Consider the following 24,586-nt stretch of genomic DNA (forward strand, 5'->3'; position numbering starts at 1 on the left):
CTATAAGATCCCCCCTCAATCTTCTAAATTCTAGCGAGTACAAGCCGAGTGATCTGGTTGGCCCAGCAATGGGGAGATCTGGTAGGCCCAGCAATGGGGAGATCTGGTAGGCCCAGCAAGCTGGGGAAAGACATTCTTGCCATAGAGGGAGTACAGAGAAGGTTCACCAGACTGATTCCTGGGATGTCAGGACTTTCATATGAAGAAAGACTGGATAGACTCGGTTTGTACTCGCTAGAATTTAGAAGATTGAGGGGGGATCTTATAGAAACTTACAAAATTCTTAAGGGGTTGGACAGGCTAGATGCAGGAAGATTATTCCCGATGTTGGGGAAGTCCAGAACTAGGGGGTCACAGTTTAAAGATAAGAGGGAAGTCTTTTAGGACCGAGATGAGAAAATCTTTTTTCACACACAGAGAGTGGTGAATCTGTGGAATTCTCTGCCACAGAAGGTAGTTGAGGCCACACAGTTCATTGGCTATATTTAAGAGGGAGTTAGATGTGGCCCTTGTGGCTAAAGGGATCAGGGGGTATGGAGAGAAGGCAGGGATGGGATACTGAGTTGGATGATCAGCCATGATCATATCGAATGGCGAATGGTGCAGGCTCGAAGGGCCGAATGGCCTCTACTCCTGCACCTATTTTCTATGTTTCTATGTGATCTGGCAGCTCCTCACCGGTGACGGGGTTGAGGAAGGTGCTGGGATGAACCATCATTAAAGGGGGGGTGAGTTTGCGTTCGCTGTGGCGAGCCCAGAGACCTACCCATCGTCGGCCTCTTCTCGCATTCCCGGCCGGGCCGAGACGTCTCGAACACCCTCACCATCTTGTCGAAGCCGCAGTAGAGCTGAGCGCCGTCGGGCGTGAAGCACAGGGAGTGAGCGGACGTCAGCTCGTCCTGACAACACAAGAGCGCACACAGTCAAGTCAAGTCACATTTATTTATATTGCACATTTAAAAAAACAACTCTCGTTGGCCAAAGTGCTTTACATTTGTTATAAGAATAGTATAAACAAACTACATACATATAGAAACATAGAACATAGAAACATAGAAATTAGGTGCAGGAGTAGGCCATTCGTCCCTTCAAGCCTGCACCGCCATTCAATATGATCATGGCTGATCATCCAACTCAGTATCCCATCCCTGCCTTCTCTCCATACCCTCTGATCCCCTTAGCCACAAGGGCCACATCTAACTCCCTCTTAAATATAGCCAATGAACTGGCCTCGACTACTCTCTGTGGCAGGGAGTTCCAGAGATTCACCACTCTCTGTGTGAAAAAAGTTCTTCTCATCTCGGTTTTAAAGGATTTCCCCCTTATCCTTAAGCTGTGACCCCTTGTCCTGGACTTCCCCAACATCGGGAGCAATCTTCCTGCATCTAGCCTGTCCAACCCCTTAAGAATTTTGTAAGTTTCTATAAGATCCCCCCTCAATCTCCTAAATTCTAGAGAGTATAAACCAAGTCTATCCAGTCTTTCTTCATAAGACAGTCCTGACATCCCAGGAATCAGTCTGGTGAACCTTCTCTGCACTCCCTCTATGGCAATAATGTCCTTCCTCAGATTTGGAGACCAAAACTGTACGCAATACTCCAGGTGTGGTCTCACCAAGACCCTGTACAACTGCAGTAGAACCTCGCTCAGTGGACGTCAGGAAAGGCTTGGGAGTATAGATAAGTTTTTAGTCTTGACTTAAAGAGTCGATGGAGGGGGTTGTTCGTTCTGATGGGAAGGGGGATGCTGTTCCACAGTCTAGGGGCTGCAACCGCAAAGGCACGGTCGATCGCCCCAAAGCTTATGCCTGGACCGTGGGATATTCAGCAGCCCCAAGTCGGCCGATCTGAGGGGCCTGGAGGTGGAGTGGTGGGTGAGAAGGCTTTTAATGTAGGAGGGGGCAGGACAAGCCCATTGAGGGCTTTGTAGACATAGAGGAGGGTCTTGAAATGTATACGGAACCGCACAGGGAGCCAGTGGAGAGAGGCCAGGATCGGGGGGGTGATGTGGTCCCTTTTTCGGGTGCCCACAGGAGATGCAGCGGCAGCAGGCAACGGCAGGCCGGGCTGGGCCTCTCACTACAGCAGGCCGGGCCTCTCATTACCAAAGATCCTATAGCGGAGCAAGATAGACCACTCCTGCTAAATGCAATGGGCTGACGTGTAGTACGCAACGGAGCGGAACGTGGGCCTTTTTTTCATCCATTTCAGTAACCGGACCCCACCCGACCAGCAGTGTAATCAACGTTGCGGGGGAACAGTTTGTGTTAAGAAATTAAAATTCTGAAAATGGGAAGATTTTTCCCAAATAACTTTTATTTTTACGAGGATGTTTCCGTAACCGGCTTCCGTCTCCGCAATAGTATCTACGGGATCTTTGGTGCGGAGACGGAAGCCGGTTACGGAAATGGGGCCGAAAATCACCCATGACCGTACTACGTCTTTTTCGTCGAGTGGACTATCTTGCTCGCTGTAGGATCTTTGGTCATCACGGCAGGCCGGGCCTCTCACTACGTACAGCAGGCCTGGCCTCTCACTTCCATTTTTTACAGATTCACAGGCGACACCACCGCCGTGGGCCGGATATCAAATCACGATGCGTCGGAGTACAGGAAGGAGATCGGGAACCTCGTGTCCCGGTGTCGAAACTACAACCTTTCTCTCAAAGACGCAAAATGCCGGAGTAACTCAGCGGGACGGGCAGCATCTCTGGAGGGAAGGAATGGGTAACGTTTCCGGTCGAGACCCTTCTTAATCCATTCTTTCTCTCTACCTGTCTGTCCGTTCCTGCTGCCTGTTCTGCTGAGTTACTCCAGCACTTTGTGCCTATATCCGGTTTAAAGCAGCATCTGCAGTTCCTCTCCCGACACACCCCAGTCAGGTTTATGCCCGAGCCAGGATTGGGGTGGTGCTCTGGGCAGGCTGGCACCAACCCCCCCCCCCCCCCCAGGTAAACCCAGAGACTCACCAGGTGGTTGTAGGGCCGGAAGGTGGCTCGCAGGTCACCGTAGAAGGCGTCCCAGACATGAATCGGATTGTCGCGGCTGCTGCTGGCCAGGCTGTGGAGGGAACATTGGCAACACGGTGATTGGAAGCTGCGTCCCATCCCCACACCCGCACCAGCCCGGCACACACTTCCGTTTAGTTGACAGATGCAGCACGGGAACAGGCCCTTCGGCCCACCGAGTCCGTGCCGACCGTCGATCTGCGCACACTAGCACTATCTACACACACAATTTACAATTGTACCAAAGCCAATTAACCTACAAACCCACACGGTCTTTGGAGCGTGGGAGGAAACTGGCGATCCCGGAGAAAAACCACGCGGGTCACGTGCAAACTCCGTATAGGCAGCATCAAACCCGGGTCTCTGGCGCTGCGAGGCAGCAACTCTACCGCTGCGCCACCGTGCTGCCCGTTCTTTGGAGATACAGGCCCTTAAGTCCGTGCCGACCAGCGATCACCCCGTATTCCAGCACTATCCTACACTCCGGGTTCATCAGCTGTGGTATCTCAGCTACACGGAGGCGGAGAGGAGAGCTCTTCAGCGCGTCGTCCACAGAGCGCAGAAGATCATTGGGACACAGCTACCAGACTTGGAGGGCATCTACCACACACAGTGCCTCAGGAAGCCCGTCAGCATTCATAATGGACTGTTCGAACTACTTCCCTCCGGCAGACGTTACAAGGCCTTCTACGCCCGAAACCTCCAGACTCAGGAACAGCTTCATTCCCAGAGCTATAGCGGCTCTGAACCGGCCCTGCTGAGTGCCCCCCAACCCCCCATGGACTGTCTCCCTCGGATGGTCATGTCGCACAGACACATCTGCACTTTAGTCTGTTTGAACTGTTTTACTGTTGTAATGGTCTTTGTACAATCCATGTTCTCGGGGTATCTAAATCTAAATTGTATTAGTTATTTATGTAATGACATCGGATGGAAGCTGCATACCAAATCTCGTTGCGCTTATGTGCAATGACAATAAAAGATATTATTATTATTATCAGTTGTCGGAGCAGAAGTAGGCCATTCGGCCCGTTGAGTCTACCCCGCCATTCCATCATGGCTGCTCTATCTTTCCCTCGCAGTCGCACTCTCCCGCCATCTCCCCGTGAACCTTGACGCCGGCACTAGCCAAGCATTTGCCAATCTCCGCCTTAAAAATACCCAATGACGGCACCCACAGCCGTCTGCGGCAATGAATCACCACCCTCTGGCTAAATCACCATCCTCCTCCTCTTTCCAGAGGTATGTGTCCTTTGGTTCAGAGGCTACGCCCTCTGGCTCTGGACTCTCCCGCTAGTGGGAACATCCTCTCCACATACACTCATCGAGGATTATCCTACAAGCCTGCACGTCCTTGGAGTGTGCGACAATAGACAATAGGTGCAGGAGTAGAGGCCATTCGGCCCTTCGAGCCAGCACTGCCATTCAATGTGATCATGGCTGATCATTCCCTGTTCCAGCCTTCTCCCCACATCCCCTGACTCCGCTATTTTTAAGAGCTCTATCTAGCTCTCTCTTGAAAGCATCCAGAGAACCGGCCTCCACCGCCTTCTGAGGCAGAGAATTCCACAGACTCACAACTCTCTGTGAGAAAAAGTGTCTCCTCGTCTCCGTTATAAATGGCTTACTCCTTATTCTTAAACTGTGTCCCTGGTTCTGGACTCCCCCAACATGGGGAACATGTTTCCTGCCTCTAGCGTGTCCAAGCCCTTAACAATCTTATATGTTTCAAGGGAGCACCCGGAGAAACCGCACGGGGTCACAGGGAGAACGTGCAAACTCCACACGGACAGCACCATAGTCAAGTCTGAAACAGGATCTGGTTTGAGTATAGGAGCAGGGAGGTTCTACTACAGGGTCTTGGTGAGACCACACCTGGAGTATTCCGTACAGTTTTGGTCTCCTAATCTGAGGAAAGACATTCTTGCCATAGAGGGAGTACAGAGAAGGTTCACCAGACTGATTCCTGGGATGTCAGGACTTTCATATGAAGAAAGACTGGATAGACTCGGCTTGTACTCGCTAGAATTTAGAAGATTGAGGGGGGATCTTATAGAAACTTACAAAATTCTTAAGGGATTGGACAGGCTAGATGCAGGAAGATTGTTCCCGATGTTGGGGAAGTCCAGAACAAGGGGTCACAGTTTAAGGATAAGGGGGAAAACTTTTAGGACCGAGATGAGGAAAACATTTTTTTTTCACACACAGAGAGTGGTGAATCTGTGGAATTCTCTGCCACAGAAGGTAGTTGAGGCCACACAGTTCATTGGCTATATTTAAGAGGGAGTTAGATGTGGCCCTTGTGGCTAAAGGGATCAGGGGGTATGGAGAGAAGGCAGGTACGGGATACTGAGTTGGATGATCAGCCATGATCATATTGAATGGCGGTGCAGGCTCGAAGGGCCGAATGGCCTCTACTCCTGCACCTATTTTCTATGTTTCTATCCATGGCACTGCGAGGCGGGAACTCCACCACTGCGCCAACTGTGTGTAAAAGCACCGCGCGTACAGTTAATAGGCCATGAAAGAATGACGCAGGTTCGACGAGATTCACAACTTACAAGCAGGTTTCAGGAGCCATGGAGGACATCACGGGGAACCAGCAATAATCATAGATGGTATCGCCCTCGGTCATCCGTAGCACCGGCCTCTGCAAAGACAGACGGTGGCATCAAAGACCACAAACTAGAACGCAAGATGGGAGAGCTTTTAACCAACGATAGACACAAAATGCTGGGGTATCTCAGCGGGACGGGCAGCATCTCTGGCGAGGAGGAGTGGGGAGGGAGGAAGCTGCGGAGTTGAGGAAACACCCACCATTTCAGGCAGAACGCTGCACCTCATCTCGTACAGCTCGGAGGGGAGGTTGAAGATTCTCAGGGTGTTGTCAGCGCTGTTGGTCAGGATACAGGAACCGTCAGGGGCCCTGGGTTGGGGAGAAGACCAGTCAGTAACAGTAATCTGCCATTTAATCCCAGGTGGACAGAAATGCAGGAGAAACTCAGCGGGTGAGGCAGCATCTATGGAGCGAAGGAAGAGGCGACGTTTCTGGTCGAGACTGATGGGGGGGCGGGGAGAAGAAATGAAAAAGGAGGAGACAACAGCCCGAGGGCTGAGGAAGGGGAGGAGACAGCAAGGGCTAACAAAATTGGGAGAATTCAATGTTCATGCCCCCAGGATACAGACTCCACAAGCGGAATATGAGGTGCTTTTTCTCCAAATTCCGTGAAGGGTCGATCATTTTGTTGATCTGCAAAAGGGATCGTGGCAGGTTCCCCCCCCCCCCGACAACAACCCTCGCCATCTTCTACAGATGCGCCCCGGAAAGCGTCTCGTCTGCGGCGCTAGGCCGTGCACGCCACGCGCAAGAGGGAAGACTCACCACTTGCACCCTTTCAGGAAGTTCTCCGTCGTGCTGGCGTACTCCTCCCAGGCCCCCACCAGGAACTGCGGCTCTTGGCTGAAGTTGTACTCCACCTGGCTGCGTGGGGCAGGAAAGAACAGGCTCACTCACACTCTGCTTGGTCGCGCCGCAGAGCCGAAGACAGACGACTCATTCCACTCAAAACAGTGAAAGGCCTGGATAGAGTGGACGTGGAGGAGGAATGTTTGCACTCGCGGGAGGGTCTACCACCGGCCTTGGAATAAAAGGACATTCCCATATGCCCCTGTCCCACTTAGGAAACCTGAACGGAATCCTCTGTAGACTTTGCAACCGACCTAACCGATCCGTGCGGTTCCCGGAGGTTTTTGTCAGTCTCCCTACCTGCTTCCACTACCTGCAACCTCCGGCAACCACCTGCAAACTCCGGGAACCGCACGGAAACCTTGGGTGGGGCGCAAAGTCTCCAGAGGTTTCCGTTCAGGTTTCCTAAGTGGGACAGGGGCATAACTCTCACCTAATCCCATCTACCTGCACTCAAACCATAACCCTCCATTCCTTTCCCGTCCATATACCTATCCGATTTATTTTTAAATGACAAAATCGAACCTGCCTCCACCACTTCCACTGGAAGCTCATTCCACACAGCTACCACTCTCTGAGTAATGAAGATCCCCCTCATGTTACCCCTAAACTTCTGTCCCTTAATTCTCAAATCATGAGGAGGAATTCCTTTGGTGAATCTGTGGAATTCATTGCCGCAGAGGTTTGTGGAGACAATGGGATTTTTTACGGCAGAGATGGATAGATTCTTGTGCAGGAAGGAACTGCAGATGCTGGTTTAAACTGAAGATAAGACACAAAAAGCTGGAGTAACCCAGCGGGATGGGCAGCATCTCTGGAGAGAAGGAATGGGTGACGTTTCGGGTCGAGACCCTTCTTCAGACTCTAGATTCTTGATTAGTGCGGGTGTCATGGTTTATGGGGAGAAGACAGGAGAATGGGGTTGAGAGAGAAAGATAGATCAGCCATGATTGAATGGCGGAGTGGACTTGATGGGCTGAATGGCCTAATTCTGCTCCCATCTCTTATGGACTTATGATCCATCCTACCACAACTAGAGAGCAGCTATCTATCTCACTGGTTTCCTCGTCTCCATTTTAAATTGCTTACCCCTTATTCTTAAACTAAGTGTGAACTCTGGTTTTGGACTCCCCCAACATCGGGAACATGTTTCATGCCTCTAGGGTATACAAACCCTTAATAATCTTATATGTTTCAATAAGATCCCCTCTCATCCCACTTCTTCTTCTTCTTCTTGCGTATGGCGTGCACAGCCTAAATTTGTAGGACAACTTGTACTGTTTGATCTTATTTGATTGTGCACGCCGGGTTGATTGCATTCGTTGAAACAGGGCGGACCACGTGAAGGTTGCAATCTCCCACACCTCTCAACCTTGTAAACTCCAGAGCCAGGTAGATCGGCTCTGACCTTCCTTCCATCGAGGGGATTTATCGCAGTCGCTGCCTCAAAAAGGCTGGCAGTATCATCAAAGACCCACACCATCCTGGCCACACACTCATCTCCCTGCTACCTTCAGGTAGAAGGTACAGGAGCCTGAAGACTGCAACAACCAGGTTCAGGAATAGCTACTTCCCCACAGCCATCAGGCTATTAAACTTGGCTCGGACAATACTCTGATTATTAATAACACATTATCTGTTATTTGCGGGTATACAAAAAAACTGGAGAAGCTCAGCGGGTGCAGCAGCATCTATGGAGCGAAGGAAATAGGCAACGTTTCGGGCCGAAACCCTTCTTCAGACTGTTATTTGCACTTTATCAGTTTATTTATTCATGTGTGTATATATTTATATTATGGTATATGGACACACTGATCTGTTTTGTAGTAAATGCCTACTATGTTCTGTGTGCTGGAGCAAAGCAAGAATTTCATTGTCCTATACAGGGACACATGACAATAAACTCACTTGAACTTGAGTGTACAAGCCCAGCCGCTCCATTCTCTCAGCGTATGACAGAAAAGGAATAGGTGACGTTTCGGGTCGAGGACCCTTCTTCAGAGTAGTTCTGAACAGTGTGGGGAAGGCATCAAGACTGAGACGGGCATATCTCAGAACAAGCTCCGGGATGCAGAGGGAGCTAAGATCACAGCTGCTCTGCGTACAGCTGGGATTTGTTGGAACCGTTTTAGAGAAGTGAAACACGGGCCAAATGACCTCCCTCTTGTTTAGTTTTCAATGCTCTTGTTTGTATCGTCAATCTGCCAATTCAGCGGCCAAGTGTCGGGTTCGAACTGGAGAGTTTGGTAGAATCTCGAGTTCAGGGACACTGAAAGGTCATGTTAATCGAGCCTCTGTGTCTCGAGTGGAGTGGCCTTCACTAAAGGGCACGGCGTGCTGGAATAACTCAGCGGGTCAAGCATTGAAACAGAGAAAACAGGTACAGGGGGAGGCCATTCGGCCCTTCCAGCCAGCACCGCCATTCATTGTGATCATGGCTGATCGTCCCCAATCAATAACCCATTCCTGCCTTCTCCCCATAATCCCTTGATTACACCAGCCCCTAGAGCTCTATCTAACTCTCTCTTAAATCCATCCAGTGACTTGGCCTCCACTGCCCTCTGGGGCAGGGAATTCCATAAATTCACAACTCTCTGGGTGAAAAAGTTTCTCCTCATCTCAGTCCCAAATGGCCACAGATTCACACAACTCTCTGGGTGAAAAAGTTTTTTCTCACCTCAGTCTTAAATGGCCTCCCCCCCTTATTCTAAGACTGTGTGTGGCCCCTGGTTCTGGACTCGCCCAACATTGGGAACATTATTCCTGCATCTAGCTTGTCCAGTCCTTTTATAATTTTATATGTTTCTATAAGATCCCCCCTCATCCTTCTAAACTCCAGTGAATACAAGCCTAGTCTTTTCAATCTTTCCACATATGACAGTCCCACCATCCCAGGGATCAATCCGGTGAACCTACGCTGCACTGCCTCAATAGCAAGGATGTCCTTCCTCAAATTAGGAGACCAAAACTGTACACAATACTCCAGATGTGGTCTCACCAGACCAGCTGCAGAAGAACCTCTCTACTCCTATACTGAAATCCTCTTGTTATGAAGCAGCATCTCTGGAGAACATGGGGAGGCGACATTTCACAAGTTATAGGAGTCAGGCCATTGGGCCCATCGAGTCTACTCTGCCATTCAATCATGGCTGATCTCTGCCTCCTAATCCCATTTTCCTGCCTTCTCCCCATAACCCTCGACACCCGTTCTAATTGAGAATTTGTCTTTCTCTGCCTTAAAAGTATTCACTGATATGGCTTCCACAGCTTTCTGTGGCACAGATACACACACACGCACAGGCAGACACAGAGATACACGCACACACACAGATACACACACACGCACAGGCAGACACAGAGATACACGCACACACACAGATACACACACACTGACACACATGAACACTGACTAGCAAGAACAGACAGGTGTGCACACACTAACACACAGACACGTACGCAGACACGCTCACACTGATATGGCACAAGCACAAATGCACACGCGCTGACTTGTACAGACACGTACGCACTGACATGAACAGATACGCACCCACACACAGTCATGCATGCACTGTCATGCATAGACATGTATGCAGACTTGCACGCAGTCATGCACGCGCAATGACATGCATAGATATGCACGCATACATACAATGACACTCATACTGGTACACAGATGGGCGCGCATGCACACACACACACACTCCAGAGGTCAGGATGGGACCCTTGTTGCTGGAGCTCTAAGGCAGCAGCTCCACCTGCTGCTCTAACCATCGCAGACACCTCGCAGCGCTGGAGGTTGTGAGTTACTCACCAGTAATGGCTGCCGCCCTGCGTGTACGGCTCCACATCGCTCCCGGGGTCCACGCCCGCTTCGTAGAGGTTGCCTCCGTCCAGCCACAGGGGCTCGGGGTAGTGTGGGACATCGCTGGGACCGTGGTCCCCGGCCCCGCCTCCCCCCGTCACCGCGATACCCGTGGGCTCCGAGCCCGGCGGGCCCTCGGGGTCCGTTCCCCGCGCGGTGGCGCCGGGGTCTTCGCTGCCGGTCGGTGCCGGGGGGCAGCTGCCCCTCGCCAGTCTGGCGGCCTTCGCCGGGGGCTCGGCCTCGGCCGGCCGCCGCGGTGCCGGTTCATCACTGGGGTCGGGCCCAGCGGCGGCGGCGGCCGTCGCCATGGTTGCCGCCTCGGTCACACGGCCTTGGTGCGACAAGGGTAGCGCTTTTTAAAGTTTTTGGATCGCTTTCTGGAGGCCGTGTGCTGGTAGACGGTGGAGGCCTTGTGCCGGGGCACCGTATTCATCACCACGGACAGCGGCGGCTCAACCGTGGCGGCACTGGACTGACGTTTGACCTGTTTTTACAAAATGTTAAATGGTCAGCTCGACATAGATTACAAAACCTACACCAAACCCAAACCAATTAGGAGCAGACGAGGGCATTCGATCCAATTTGTGATTCCAGCTATAACCATATAACAATTACAGCACAGAAACAGGCCATCTCGGCCCTTCTAGTCCGTGCCGAACACTTATTTTCCCCTAGTCCCATCTACCTGCACTCAGACCATAACCCTCCATTCCTTTCCCGTCCATATAACTATCCAATTTATTTTTAAATGATAAAATCGAACCTGCCTCCACCACTTCCACTGGAAGCTCATTCCACACAGCTACCACTCTCTGAGTAAAGAAATTCCCCCTCATGTTACCCCTAAACTTCTGTCCCTTAATTCTCAAGTCATGTCCTCTTGTTTGAATCTTCCCTACCCTCAGTGGGAAAAGCTTATAAACATCAATCCCTCTCATCATTTCATTATCTGTCTATCCCTCTCATCATTTTAAAGACCTCTATCAAGTCCCCCCTTAACCTTCTGCGCTCCAAGCTACCAAGACAGATGTGTACAGTAGGTACACAAAATTGCTGGGGAAACTCAGCGGGTGCAGCAGCATCTATGGAGCGAAGGAAATAGGCGACGTTTCGGGCCGAAACCCTTCTTCAGATGTGTACAGTAATTCGTTCTTCCCCCGCACAATTAAAGCATGGAATAATCTTCACCCTACCATAGTTACCCAACCAGATACAACTAAATTTAAGGTAGCTCTTTCTTCCCAAAAACCCTTTCTGGCTTAAGTCCTCCCTCCACCACCTCCAATTTAAATTCCATTTGAATATTTTGGAGGGCCAAGAATCCAAGAACAAGAACGAGAACAGCGGGCAGCTGGAGAAGGAGGGAACGCACTCTGTCAGTCCACAATACCCCAGCGTTAGCCTCACCCACACCCGCTGGAGTAGATCAGACCAGTGCTTCTGAAACTGATGCACCGTTCACCCAAGGGTGAATTAAAATTATGTTGTGGTGAATTAAACTAGAAGGGTGAATGAAGGACGAATGACTTAATTTATTCAGATATTTATCTATATTTTTCTCTATTGCAGTCAGGCTGTTAAGGGGTGAATGGAGATGGGTGGTTGGGAAAGGGCCCAGTCTTTGCAGACTGGAGGTAGACAAAAATGCTGGAGAAACTCAGCGGGTGAGGCAGCATCTATTGAGCGAAGGAAATAGGCAACATTTCGGGTCGAAACCCTTCTTCAGACTCAGACTGGCTGATCTCCTCATCTCTAAAGATGCTCCATAACCCTCCACTCCCTGCTTATCCATGCGGCCTAACTCGAAGCCTTCGCGACACTTCTATCGTGTCAGCCTCCGCGACCCCTCCCTTGGCACCCATCATCCTCACAAAGGGGCGAGGCAAGCACTTACCCCCGGGTGCAAAGCACGATCAGGGCGCTGAGACGGAGGAGAACCAGTCCAAGGAGCCCTTGTCTTCTTCAAGGGACAAGGCAAGTGCATAGAGAGCAAGGAACGACAGTCGAATGATCAGTTGCCACCAGCCATTTACAGGGGCAGAACCCTCGGATGCTGTTATATCCCCCGGGCCTGGGTTCCTTAGAGAAAAGAATATTCACCTTAACAAAAATAAACACAAATTTAAATTTAAATCCGATGCTGGGTTGGGTGAGGCTGGGGAGGAGGGACAGGGGACGGGACGAGGGGCAAGGTATATCTCCACTTTTCTGTTTTCATTTTCATAATTTATCATAAGGTTAAAATATATATATAAAGATATTAATATATCATAAGGTTAAAAATGAAGCTATACAATAATTGTATAATTTTAGATGCCCGAATGTTGTATCTCTGTACAATTGCTTCAAATAAAAAGATATTTAAAAAAAAAAAATAAAATAATAATAATAAATAAAAATCAATCTTTTAAAAAAAAACTTTTTTAAAAATAAATAAATAAATAAAGATAAAACAAGATATATCCTTTCTCTTAAACTAGTGTCAAGCACTGCTGGGGGAAAAAAATAAAGCGAAAAAATAAATTCAGAACTCGGGGTGCAGCGGTAGAATTGCTGCCTCACAGCGCCAGAGACCCGGGTTCGATTCTGACCACAGGAGTTTGTCTGCATGGAGTTTGCACGTTCTCCCTGTGATCGGGTGTGTTTCCTCCGGGTACCCCGGTTTCTGCCCACACTCCAAAGAAGTGAGGATTTGTCGGTTAAATGGCCCTCTGTAAATTGTCCCCAGTGGATGAGATAGTGGGATAATAACATATCTCTCCAAACCCGAAGTCTGAAGAAGGGTCTCGACCCGAAACGTCACCCATTCCTTCTCTCAAGATGCTGCCTTTCCCGCAGAGTTACTCCAGCTTTTTTGTGCCTATCTTCCCTCTAAACCTTTCCTATCAGGCTCCGATATCCTCTGATTCTTGATTCCCTTACACTGAGTAAAAGACTCTGTGCGATCACCCTATCTGTTCCCCCTCATGATTTTTATACACCTTTACAAGGTCACCTCACCCCTCAGCCTCCTGCACTCCAAGGAATAGAGTCCTAGCCAGCCCAAGCTCCCTGCAGCTCGGACCCTCGAGTCCCAGCAGCATCCCCGTAAATCTTCTCTGTGCCCTATCCAGTTAAATGGCGTCAGTTCCGATAGCAGGGGGACAAAAACTGAACACAATACTCCAAATGCGGCCAATGTCTTGGCCAACTGTAACGTAACAGTGATAGCCCTGTCCCACGGTACGAGTTCATTCCAAGAGCTCTCCCGAGTTTAAAAAAAATCAAACTCGTGGTAAGCACGGAGAATGAACGTAGCGGGTACGTCGGAGCTCGGGGACGTCTCTTAGCGCTAACGGCAGGTACTCGGGAAGTCTCGCTAACGGCAGGTAAGCACGGGAAGACTCGTGAAGATTTTTCAACATGATGAAAAATGTCCACGAGAGCCCCGAGTACCGACGAGTGGCCATTACCGTAAATCTCCGAGTTCGAATCAGGGCAAACTCGGGAGAACTCTTGGAATGAGCTCGTACCGTGGGACAGGGGTTTGAAATGTTAACTGTGGAATAAAATTCTAGATAAGACACAAATGTTGGAGTAACACAGTGGGACAGGCAGCATCTCTGGATAGAAGGAATGGGTGATGTTTCAGATCGAGACCCTTCTTCAGACTTAGTATCCGAATCAGATTGTTGTTAAATTCACTAGGGGAAGAAATGAGTGCTCGGCTTTGTGACATATTCTTTGTGGGATTAATGATGTGGGCTGCTAAACTAATTGGGTTTGAATCTCCCATTCCTTTTCAATGGCTGAGGGGAATCGAGAACCACAGGACATCGGTTTAAGGTGAGGGGGGGGAAAGATTTAATAGGAACCTGAGGGGTAACTTTCTAATGCAAAGGGTGGTAGGTGTATGGAACGGGCTGCCAGAGGAGGCAGGTACTGTCACAACATTTACGAAACATTTAGACAGGTATATATGGAGAGGACAGGTTTGAAGGGATATGGGGTAAGCGAAAGCAGGTGGGACTAGTGTAGCTGAGGCAAGTTGGGTAAAGAGCCTGTTCCCACGCTGTACGACTTAATGTCTGCTGGGTTACTTTTTCCTTTTTGCTTCATTCGCAGGGTATAAAAATCTAATGTTTTTTCCATGATGCAGGAATCTGGCGTAACAAGGAGGAACTTGGCCGATGGAGCAGATCTGTTGGGAGGGGAGGGGAAGAAGATGGGGGAAGGATCAGGTCGAAACCCTGTGCAAGGACTGTGTTGATCGACCACCTTACTCTCGCTCAATCATTGCAGACTTCATTCTCAACTATGTTAGTGAGCAGCAGATTTCTTCCCCAATGGGGTTTTTTTTTTCCACAACAAGATGGTATAATCTTTCTCTGAGATGGGAGTTCCCTCCATGACCCCCAGGACTGTGAGGGGGATCAGCGAGTCGACCCTCCGGGCTGTGAAGGGAAAGCTCCCTCTCTGACCATAATGAAATAAGGCTCTCCCTCTGACCTCCCAGGCTGTTTGAGGAATGGGAGACCTCCTCTTATACCAGCAAGCTTCCTTTCTGACCCCCCCCCCCCTACTCCACCCAGAGTTCCCTCTCTGACCCCCAGACAGTGAGGGGGGGGGGGAGGCTCCCTCACTGACCCTAGACTGTGAGGAGGAGGGGGAGGCTCCCTCACTGACCCCCAGACTGATGAGGGGTAGGCTCCCTCACTGACCCGACTGTGAGGGGGAGGCTCCCTCACTGACCCCATGCTGTGAGGGGGAGGCTCCCTCACTGACCCCCAGACTGTGATGAGGGGTAGGCTCCCTCACCGACCCCATGCTGTGAGGGGGAGGCTCCCTCACCGACCCCCAGACTGTGATGAGGGGGAGGCTCCCTCACTGATCCCATGCTGTGAGGGGGAGGGGGAGGCTCCCTCACTGACCCCCAGATTGTGATGAGGGGGAGGCTCCCTCACTGACCCCCAGACAGTGAGGAGGAGGGGGAGGCTCCCTCACAGACCCCCAGACTGTGAGGGGGAGGGGGAGGCTCCCTCACTGACCCCCAGACTGTGAGGGGGAGGGGGAGGCTCCCTCACTGACCCCCAGACTGTGAGGAGGAGGGGGAGGCTCCCTCACTGACCCCCAGACTGTGAGGAGGAGGGGGAGGCTCCCTCACTGACCCCCAGACTGTGAGGGGGAGGGGGAGGCTCCCTCACTGACCCCCATACAGTGAGGAGGAGGGGGAGGCTCCCTCACTGACCCCCAGACTGTGAGGGGGAGGGGGAGGCTCCCTCACTGACCCCCAGACTGTGAGGGGGAGGGGGAGGCTCCCTCACTGACCCCCAGACAGTGAGGGGGAGGGGGAGGCTCCCTCACTGACCCCCATACAGTGAGGAGGAGGGGGAGGCTCCCTCACTGACCCCCATACAGTGAGGGGGAGGGGGAGGCTCCCTCACTGACCCCCAGAATGTGAGGGGGAGGGGGAGGCTCCCTCACTGACCCCATGCTGTGAGGGGGAGGGGGAGGCTCCCTCACTGACCCCCAGACTGTGAGGAGGAGGGGGAGGCTCCCTCACTGACCCCCAGGACATTGCTCTCGCCGTCGAGTCCCCCACCTGCCTCTCTCTCCCTGTGTGTGTGAGTGCGAGGGCGGGTGTCGGTGGCAGTCGCTGCCCGGGGCCGGACCGGGATCTCCTCGATCTTCCCGCCTCTTTCTCCTTCACACTCCCGCCGCCATTGCCGCAGCAGCGCCCGGGGCCTAGCGGTACCTCGGCACTCTCGCGAGAACCCGCCGCCGGCCTCGGCCAATCACGGCAGCGCCCGGCCCCTAATCTACCCGGCAACAGGGGAGTCTCGGGTGGAATCTACCCGGCAACAGGGGAGTCTCGGGTGGAATCTACCCGGCAACAGGGGAGTCTCGGGTGGAATCTACCCGGCGACAGGGCATCTGAATGAATGAATGAATGAATACGTTTATTGTCATTGCACAATACTGTGCAACGAAATTCCATTACATCTCCTCCGGTTAAAAAAAATACAAACACGACAACCATTGACACATATGTACACTTATTAGTAAAAAATAAATAGGTATTTTAAAAGAATTTAAAAGAATTTAAAAGAATTTGGCGGCATCAGGTGGAATCTTCCCCGCAGCAGGGAATCTCGGGTGGCATCTTCCCCGCAGCACGGAATCTCGGGTGGAATCTACCCGGCAGCAGGGAATCTCAGGTGGAATCTACCCGGCGACTGGGAATCTCGGGTGGAATCTACCCCGCAGCAGGGAATCTCGGGTGGAATCTACCCGGCGACAGGGAATCTCGGGTGGAATCTACCCCGCAGCAGGGAATCTCGGGTGTGATCTACCCGGCGACAGGGGATCTCGGGTGGAATCGACCCGGCGACAGGAGAATCTCGGGTGGAATCTACCCGGCAGCAGGGAATCTCGGGTGTGATCTACCCGGCGACAGGGGATCTCGGGTGGAATCTACCCGGCGGCAGGGAATCTCGGGTGGAATCTACCCGGCAGCAGGGAATCTCGGGTGGAATCTACCCGGCGACAGGGAATCTTGGGTGGAATCTACCCGGCGACAGGGAATCTCAGGTGGAATCTACCCGGCGGCAGGGAATCTCGGGTGGAATCTACCCGGCGACAGGGGAATCTCGGGTGGAATCTACCCGGCGACAGGGAATCTCGGGTGGAATCTACCCGGCAGCAGGGAATCTCGGGTGGAATCTACCCGGCGACAGGGAATCTCGGGTGGAAACTTCGCCGCAGCAGGGAATCTCGGGTGGAATCTACCCGGCAGCAGGGAATCTCAGGTGGAATCTACCCGGCGACTGGGAATCTCGGGTGGAATCTACCTGGCGACAGGGGAGTCTCGGGTGGAATCTACCCGGCGACAGGGAATCTCGGGTGGAATCTACCCGGCAGCAGGGAATCTCGGGTGGAATCTACCCCGCAGCAAGGAATCTCAGGTGTGATCTACCCGGCGACAGGGGATCTCGGGTGGAATCTACCCGGCGACAGGGAATCTCAGGTGGAATCTACCTGGCAGCAGGGAATCTCGGGTGTGATCTACCCGGCGACAGGGGATCTCGGGTGGAATCTACCCGGCGACAGGGAATCTCCGGTGGAATCTACCCGGCAGCAGGGAATCTCGGGTGGAATCGACCCGGCAACAGGGGAATCTCGGGTGGAATCTACCCGGCGACAGGGAATCTCGGGTGGAATCTTCCCCGCAGCAGGGAATCTCGGGTGGAATCTACCCGGCGACAGGGAATCTCGGGTGGAACTACCCAGCGACAGGGAATCTCGGGTGGAATCTTCCCCGCAGCAGGGAATCTCGGGTGGAATCTACCCGGCAGCAGGGAATCTCAGGTGGAATCTACCCGGCGACTGGGAATCTCGGGTGGAATCTACCCGGCGACAGGGAATCTCGGGTGGAATGTACCCGGCAGCAGGGAATCTCGGGTGGAATCTACCTGGCAGCAGGGAATCTCGGGTGGAATCTACCCGGCGACAGGGGAATCTCGGGTGTGATCTACCCGGCGACAGGGAATCTCGGGTGGAATCTACCCGGCAGCAGGGAATCTCGGGTGGAATCTACCCGGCAACAGAGAAACTCAAGATAGACGCAAAAAGCTGCAGTAACTCTGCGGGACAGGCAGCTTCTCTGGAGAGAAGGAATGGGTGACGTTTCGGGTCGAGACCCTTCTTCAGCTTTTTATGTGTATCTTCCGTTTAAACGAGCATCTGTAGTTCCTTCCTACATATTTATCTGTAGCTGGGCAGACTCCTCCTGAGTTTCTCTGTTGCTGGATAGATTCCACCTAAGATGCTCTGTTGCCGGGTAGATTCCACCTGAGATTCTCTGTTGCGGGTAGATTCCACCTGAGATTTTCTGTTGCCGGGTAGATTCCACCTGAGATTCTCTGTTGCCGGGTAGATTCCACCTGAGATTCTCTGTTGCCGGGTAGATTCCACCTAAGATGCTCTGTTGCCAGGTAGATTCCACCTGAGTTTCTCTGTTGCCATGTAGATTCTACCTGAGATTCTCTGTTGCCGGGTAGATTCCACTCGAGATTCTCTGTTGCCGGGTAGATTCCACCCGAGATTCTCTGTTGCCGGCCGGATTCCACCTGTTGCCGGATGGATTCCACCTGAGTTTCTCGGAATCTACCCGGCAACAGAGAATCTCAGGTGGAATCTTCCCGGTAACAGAGAAACTCCGGTGGAATCTGCCGGGATAGCTCAGGTGGAATCTACCCAGCAATAAAGAATCTCAGGTGGAATCTACCCGGCAACAGAGAAACATTGTTGTGTGTTATTCCATTGCCTAGAAGACTATTCCCGCTGGCGGTCGCTATGGAGGACAGGCCCCACCCTATTCTGTGACGCAGTTTGAATTTGCCGCCAGACGCGAGAGCGCGGCCACGATCAACCGTCGGCTTCAGGCCCGCAAGATGGCGGCCTGAGCGAGGCCCAAGAAGAAGCTTTGTGCAAAGGTGAAGCTTTGGAGGCGAAACGTTTTGAGTGCTGTGTTATTGAGACAATTACACCTCTTCTCCTACTTTCAAAGTGACACATGTTTTAAACTTGAAGGGAATTTCCTGCTTGCAAATAGGAGGAATTGAAGTGGATGAGACTTTATGCTTCCAAATCTTGAAGGAACATAGCATATATTGTTTTCTTTTTATTTAAGCAAAAGCTGGAAGAACTCAGCTTCTACATACTCGGAAACCTCATCCCATTCTCCATGTCTATCCACGACATTGAACTCTCTGTCAGCATCTGCAGTTCCTTCCTACACATCTCTATACTTTAAAATGCACTGCAAGTCAGGTAGTATCTGCGGAGAAAAATCTTAGCTCAATCACAAGTTAGCAATCACAATCCTCAAACTCAACAGCGATAAGACAGAATTCCTCCTCATAGGCTCCAAAGCCACACTCAGCAAAATCAATAACCCCACTCTCACCATCGACGGCACCACTGTCTCCCCATCTCCCCAGGCCCGCAACCTTGGCGTAATCTTTGATTCCACCCTCTCCCTTGAGCCTCACATCCGCCATGTCATTAAAACCTCCTTCTTTCATCTCCGCAACATCGCCAAACTCAGACCCTCTCTCACACCGCCCGCTGCTGAAAGACTCATCCATGCCTTCATCTCCTCCAGACTGGACTATTGCAACTCACTTCTCCTTGGCATCAGTTCCACCTACATCAACCGACTCCAACTGGTCCAGAACGCAGCCGCCCGACTCATCACCCATACCAAATCCTGGCATCACATCACTCCAGTCCTCAAACAACTTCACTGGCTTCCCATCTCCCACCGGATCACCTACAAAATCCTGATCCTCACCTACAAAGCCCTCCACCATCTGGCCCCCCCCCATATCTCATTGACCTCCTCTCCCCCTATCAACCCTCACGGTCCCTCAGATCCACATCAGCCGGTCTCCTCTCCATCCACAAGTCCAACCTCCGCAGTTTTGGGGACAGAGCCTTCTCCAGGGCAGCTCCCAGGCTCTGGAACTCCCTCCCCCAACTGATCCGCAATTCCGTGTCCCTCACCATCTTCCAGTCCCGCCTCAAGACCCATCTCTTCACCTCTGCCTATCCTTAGCCCCACGTCCCCGTCCCTTTTCATCTGTGCATTAATTGCCTCATACTGTGTTTTGTATTGAATTCTGTCTTTACTTTGTGTACTAGTCATGTCTCTACTATTTATTTCATTCCCCTTACATGTTTTTCCTCTACATGCTCAATTTTTGTAAGGTGTCCTTGAGACTCTTGAAAGGCGCCCATAAATAAAATGTATTATTATTATTATTATTACCTCCGTTTCTCTCCGCTATCCAAACTGTCAAATATTCCCAATATTTTTAGTTTCTATTTCCTTCCCACTCCGTTCATAATCCTTTGCAGGGTGGATTATTGGGGAATAATGCCGTTGGGAATGCAATCCTTAGAACACAGGAAATATAATATGATACGATAGAACTTAATCCCAGGAGGGAATTAGTTCTGCCAACAATCATAAAACACAACAAGATACATGAACCAAATGTGCTGCCCTAAGGGAAAAATAAACATTTATTTATTCCACTGTTGAAGGTGGTCATTAGTATTTAACATGTGTAACAAGTTTAGTAATTGAGCACAGATTAAGTCCACGTCCGTATAATGATGGCCCAACATGTCCACTGAGTGGGGCTCTCCTGGCCTTGTCGGTCGGTGTCTATGGGACAGTTGCAAGAAAATGCCCAAGCTGGTCGGCAGAAATGCAAAGAGCATCTTGTTAGATGCCGACTGACCCTCCATCACATGGCCATCTCCTCCACTATCGCAAATTTGAGCTTTGGTGGATGAGGTCGCATGTGTCTTGTTTGTTCGTCTGCCCTTTTGCTTATTTTATACAGCTCTATGGTGTATCTGATTAAGAAAACAAGCCAGAGGAGTTCCATGAAGTTGCGCAAAATCAAACCGCACCACGCCATGATGTACCCACGTTTCCTAAATGCACTAGACTGTTTTTTTGACATAAAGAGGATGGAAATATGTGCAAACTCGTAGAGGAAGAGCCAAATAATGTAGGCTCCTACTCCCCAGTAAATCTCCTTCCAAATTGACACAAACAGTCCAACGGCTGCAGTGATGCCAAAACAAACAACCATTTGAGAAATAATGCAGTAGGAAACAGCACCAGTCTGAAGAAGGGTTTCGGCCCGAAACGTCGCCTATTTCCTTCGCTCCATAGATGCTGCTGCACCCGCTGAGTTTCCCCAGCAATTTTGTGTACCTTCGATATTCCAGCATCTGCAGTTCCCTTTTGAACACCATTATAATCCACCCGTTGTTCAGCATTAAAATCGGTTGAGTTTTTGATCCGCAGGTAAAAGATATAATCTCCTATTAGAAAGATCCAGTGTTAGGCTAATGTAAACAAGGTCATCAGTCCGGCTACAATTGTCCCCTCTCTAACGTTCAGTCCAAAGATGTTGCTAGTCAAAAACCTGATCAATAGGTTCCAATATTTCTTGATCTTTTTCATTTAGCTTCTCTTGTGCTCTTCAACCTTCCAGGAGATTAGGGATTTCTTCTGAAACCAGGCGGAACAGGAGGTGTGGTAAATGAGTCACTGCAACAAAGAGTTCACAGATAATGTTGGAATCATTTGGATTGTTCTTCCCATTTGACCTGTGCCCAAATTCTATCAGGCACCAAAAGTTGACGAAAGGTACTTTAAGTAGTTGCTAAATATATTGGAATTAGACATAAAAAGGGAAGAGGTAATGTGACTGATTGTATCCCAAAGGACAGCCTATATCAGGAAGGAAAGTGTTTAAGAAGGAACTGCAGATGCGGGAAAATCGAAGGTAGACAAAAGTGCTGGAGAAACTCAGCGGGTGCAGCAGCATCTAAGGAGCCAAGGAAATAGGCAACGTTTCGGGCCAAAACCCTTCTTCAGACTGATGTAGGGTGGGGGGTGGGGATGGGGGAAAAGGAAAAAGGAAGAGGAGGAGCCAGAGGGCTGAGGGAGAGCTGAGAAGGGGAGGAGACAGCAAGGGCTACTGGAAATTGGTGAATTCAATGTTTATGCCATTAGGGTGCAGACTGCCCAAGCGGAATATGACTACCTCAGGAAGGAAAGTGCTATTTGTGGGAGCAGTGAAGACAGCACAAACTCTCCTATCTAGTTGGAGATGCCGACAGCTAGCCAGGCTCGTGCGGCGGCAGAAGGCTCATATTAACCATCTTGTAGTTGTGACCAACCTTCCTTCCTCCCACACTCCCCACATTCACACCTCCCTCCATCCATCCATCCATCCCTAATTCATAAAATCACTCGGCCCATCAAGTCTACACCGCCATTCAATCATGGCTGATCTATCTCACCCTCCTAACCCCACTCTCCCGCCTTCTCCCCATAACCTCTGACATTCGTAATCAAATTCCCTCCCTCCTCCCCTCCCTCTGTTCATCCCTCTCTCCCTCCTTCCTTCTCCATCCATCCCTCCCAATCTCTCCACCCTTCCCTCCATCCATCCTCTCTCTCTCTCTCCCTCACTCCCTCCTTCTCTCCCTCACTCCCTCCTTCCCTCTCCGTCCCTCCCACTCTCCCTCCTTCCCCACTCCCTCCATCCCTCCTCCCTCCATCCCCCATCACTCTCTCCTCCCTCCCTCCTCCCTCCTTCTCTCTCCCTCACTCTCTCCCTTGCTCCCTCTCTTAAACCCTCCTTCTCTCTCCATCCCTCCTCCCCTCTCTCTCCCTCCTTCTCTCTCCACCCCTCCCTCCATCCTTCCCTCCATCTCCCTCTTACCCTCCCTCCATCCCTCCCACTCTCCCTTCTCCCCCCATCCCTCTCTCCCTCCATCTCCCTCTCACCCCCTCCTTCTCTCTTTTATCCCTCTCTCCCTCCTTCCCTCCCACTCTCTCTCCCTCCTTCCCTCCATCCCCCCCCCTCTCTCCAACCCTCCCTCTCTCCATCCCTCCCTCCTTCACCCCCTTACCCTCCCTCCTTCTCTCTCCATCCCTCCATCCCTCCCTCCCTCTCTCCATCTCTCTATCCCTCCCTCCCTCCTGCCTCTCTCTCCATCCTCCCTCCCTCCTTCTCTCTCCATCCCTCCTTCCTTCCATCCCTCTCTCCCTCCATCTCTCTTACCCTCCCTCCTTCCTTCTCCTCCCTCCCTCCATCCCTCCTCCCTTCTCTCCCTCCCTCCTTCTCTCCATCCCTCCTCCATCTCCCTCTTACCCTCCCTCCCTCCTTCTCTCTCCCTCACTCCCTCCCTCCCTCCCTCCTTCTCTCCATCCCTCCTCCATCTCCCTCTCTCCTCCTCCCTCATTCTCTCTCCTTCTCTCCTTCTCTCCTTCTCTCCTTCTCTCCCTCCCTCTCTCCCACATCACATGTCCATCTCTCTGCCGCCGCCTTTCACCTGATCGGCCGCCGCTCGCGTCGCTATGGCGACCAGCCCAGGCCCCGCCCACGCGACGTCACCGCACTCCCCCCGCGCGTCGCCATGGAGACCAGGCCCCGCCCTTTACCCCCCCGCGGCAAATATGCGTATTGCCGCCGGCGGTCGCCATGGAGACCAGGCCCCGCCCTGACCCGTGACGCATGATTTGAATTTGCCGCCAAGGCGCGAGCGCGCGGCCGCGACCAACCGTCGCCTTGAGGCCCGCAAGATGGCGGCGTGGGCGAGGCCCGGGCAAAGGTGAAGCCTTGGAGGCGACACGTTTGAGTTGTTACGCTCAGAAGCCCCGAGATACAACAACACACAACGATGTGTTAATGTGGCAATTGATTCCATCCAATATCAACCCCCTTGTCCAAACCTCACTGACATGTGAGACACTTAACACGTGCTTCAACTCTTCAATAACCATGATTAATTCCTAGAAACATAGACAATAGGTGCAGGAGTAGAGGCCATTCGGCCCTTCGAGCCTGCACCGCCATTCAATACGATCATGGCTGATCATCCAACTCAGTATCGGCAACTCGGCAAAAACAGGAAAGCAGACTATTATCTGAATGGTGGCCGACTAGGAAAAGGGGAGATGCAGCGAGACCTGGGTGTCATGGTACACCAGTCATTGAAAGTAGGCATGCAGGTGCAGCAGGCAGTGAAGAAAGCGAATGGTATGTTAGCTTTCATAGCAAAAGGATTTGAGTATAGGAGCAGGGAGGTTCTACTGCAGTTGTACAGGGTCTTGGTGAGACCACACCTGGAGTATTGCGTACAGTTTTGGTCTCCAAATCTGAGGAAGGACATTATTGCCATAGAGGGAGTGCAGAGAAGGTTCACCAGACTGATTTCTGGGATGTCAGGACTGTCTTATGAAGAAAGACTGGATAGACTTGGTTTATACTCTGTAGAATTTAGGAGATTGAGAGGGGATCTTATAGAAACTTACAAAATTCTTAAGGGGTTGGACAGGCTAGATGCAGGAAGATTGCTCCCGATGTTGGGGAAGTCCAGGACAAGGGGTCACAGCTTAAGGATAAGGGGGAAATCCTTTAAAACCGAGATGAGAAGAACTTTTTTCACACAGAGTGGTGAATCTCTGGAACTCCCTGCCACAGAGGGTAGTCGAGGCCAGTTCATTGGCTATATTTAAGAGGGAATTAGATGTGGCCCTTGTGGCTAAGGGGATCAGAGGGTATGGAGAGAAGGCAGGTAAGGGATACTGAGTTGGATGATCAGCCATGATCATATTGAATGGCGGTGCAGGCTCGAATGGCCTACTCCTGCACCTAATTTCTATGTTTCTATGT

At 51.3% G+C, this 24,586-nt stretch overlaps 1 protein-coding gene across 2 annotated transcripts; it reads right to left on the reverse strand.

Annotated features, from left to right (window-relative positions):
• Positions 1 to 664: 664 nt before the first annotated feature.
• wrap53 (WD repeat containing antisense to TP53) lies at positions 665 to 16,070 on the reverse strand. 2 transcript variants are annotated; one of them, XM_033016904.1, is made up of 8 exons: positions 15,916 to 16,070; positions 12,229 to 12,413; positions 10,284 to 10,818; positions 6,389 to 6,487; positions 5,824 to 5,932; positions 5,568 to 5,656; positions 2,968 to 3,058; positions 665 to 899 (listed from the first exon to the last, which is right to left on the reverse strand). In XM_033016904.1, exons 3-8 carry the CDS (start codon positions 10,640 to 10,642, stop codon positions 675 to 677), a joined length of 972 nt encoding a protein of 323 aa, XP_032872795.1. In that variant the 5' UTR covers positions 10,643 to 10,818; positions 12,229 to 12,413; positions 15,916 to 16,070; the 3' UTR covers positions 665 to 674. The 2 variants fall into 2 exon arrangements, with proteins under 2 accessions (XP_032872795.1, XP_032872794.1); XM_033016903.1 differs by having other exon boundaries at positions 12,229 to 12,434.
• Positions 16,071 to 24,586: the final 8,516 nt, after the last annotated feature.

The sequence above is a fragment of the Amblyraja radiata genome, unplaced genomic scaffold (genome assembly GCF_010909765.2).
Source record: "Amblyraja radiata isolate CabotCenter1 unplaced genomic scaffold, sAmbRad1.1.pri scaffold_646_ctg1, whole genome shotgun sequence".
NCBI classification, from domain to species: domain Eukaryota; kingdom Metazoa; phylum Chordata; class Chondrichthyes; order Rajiformes; family Rajidae; genus Amblyraja; species Amblyraja radiata.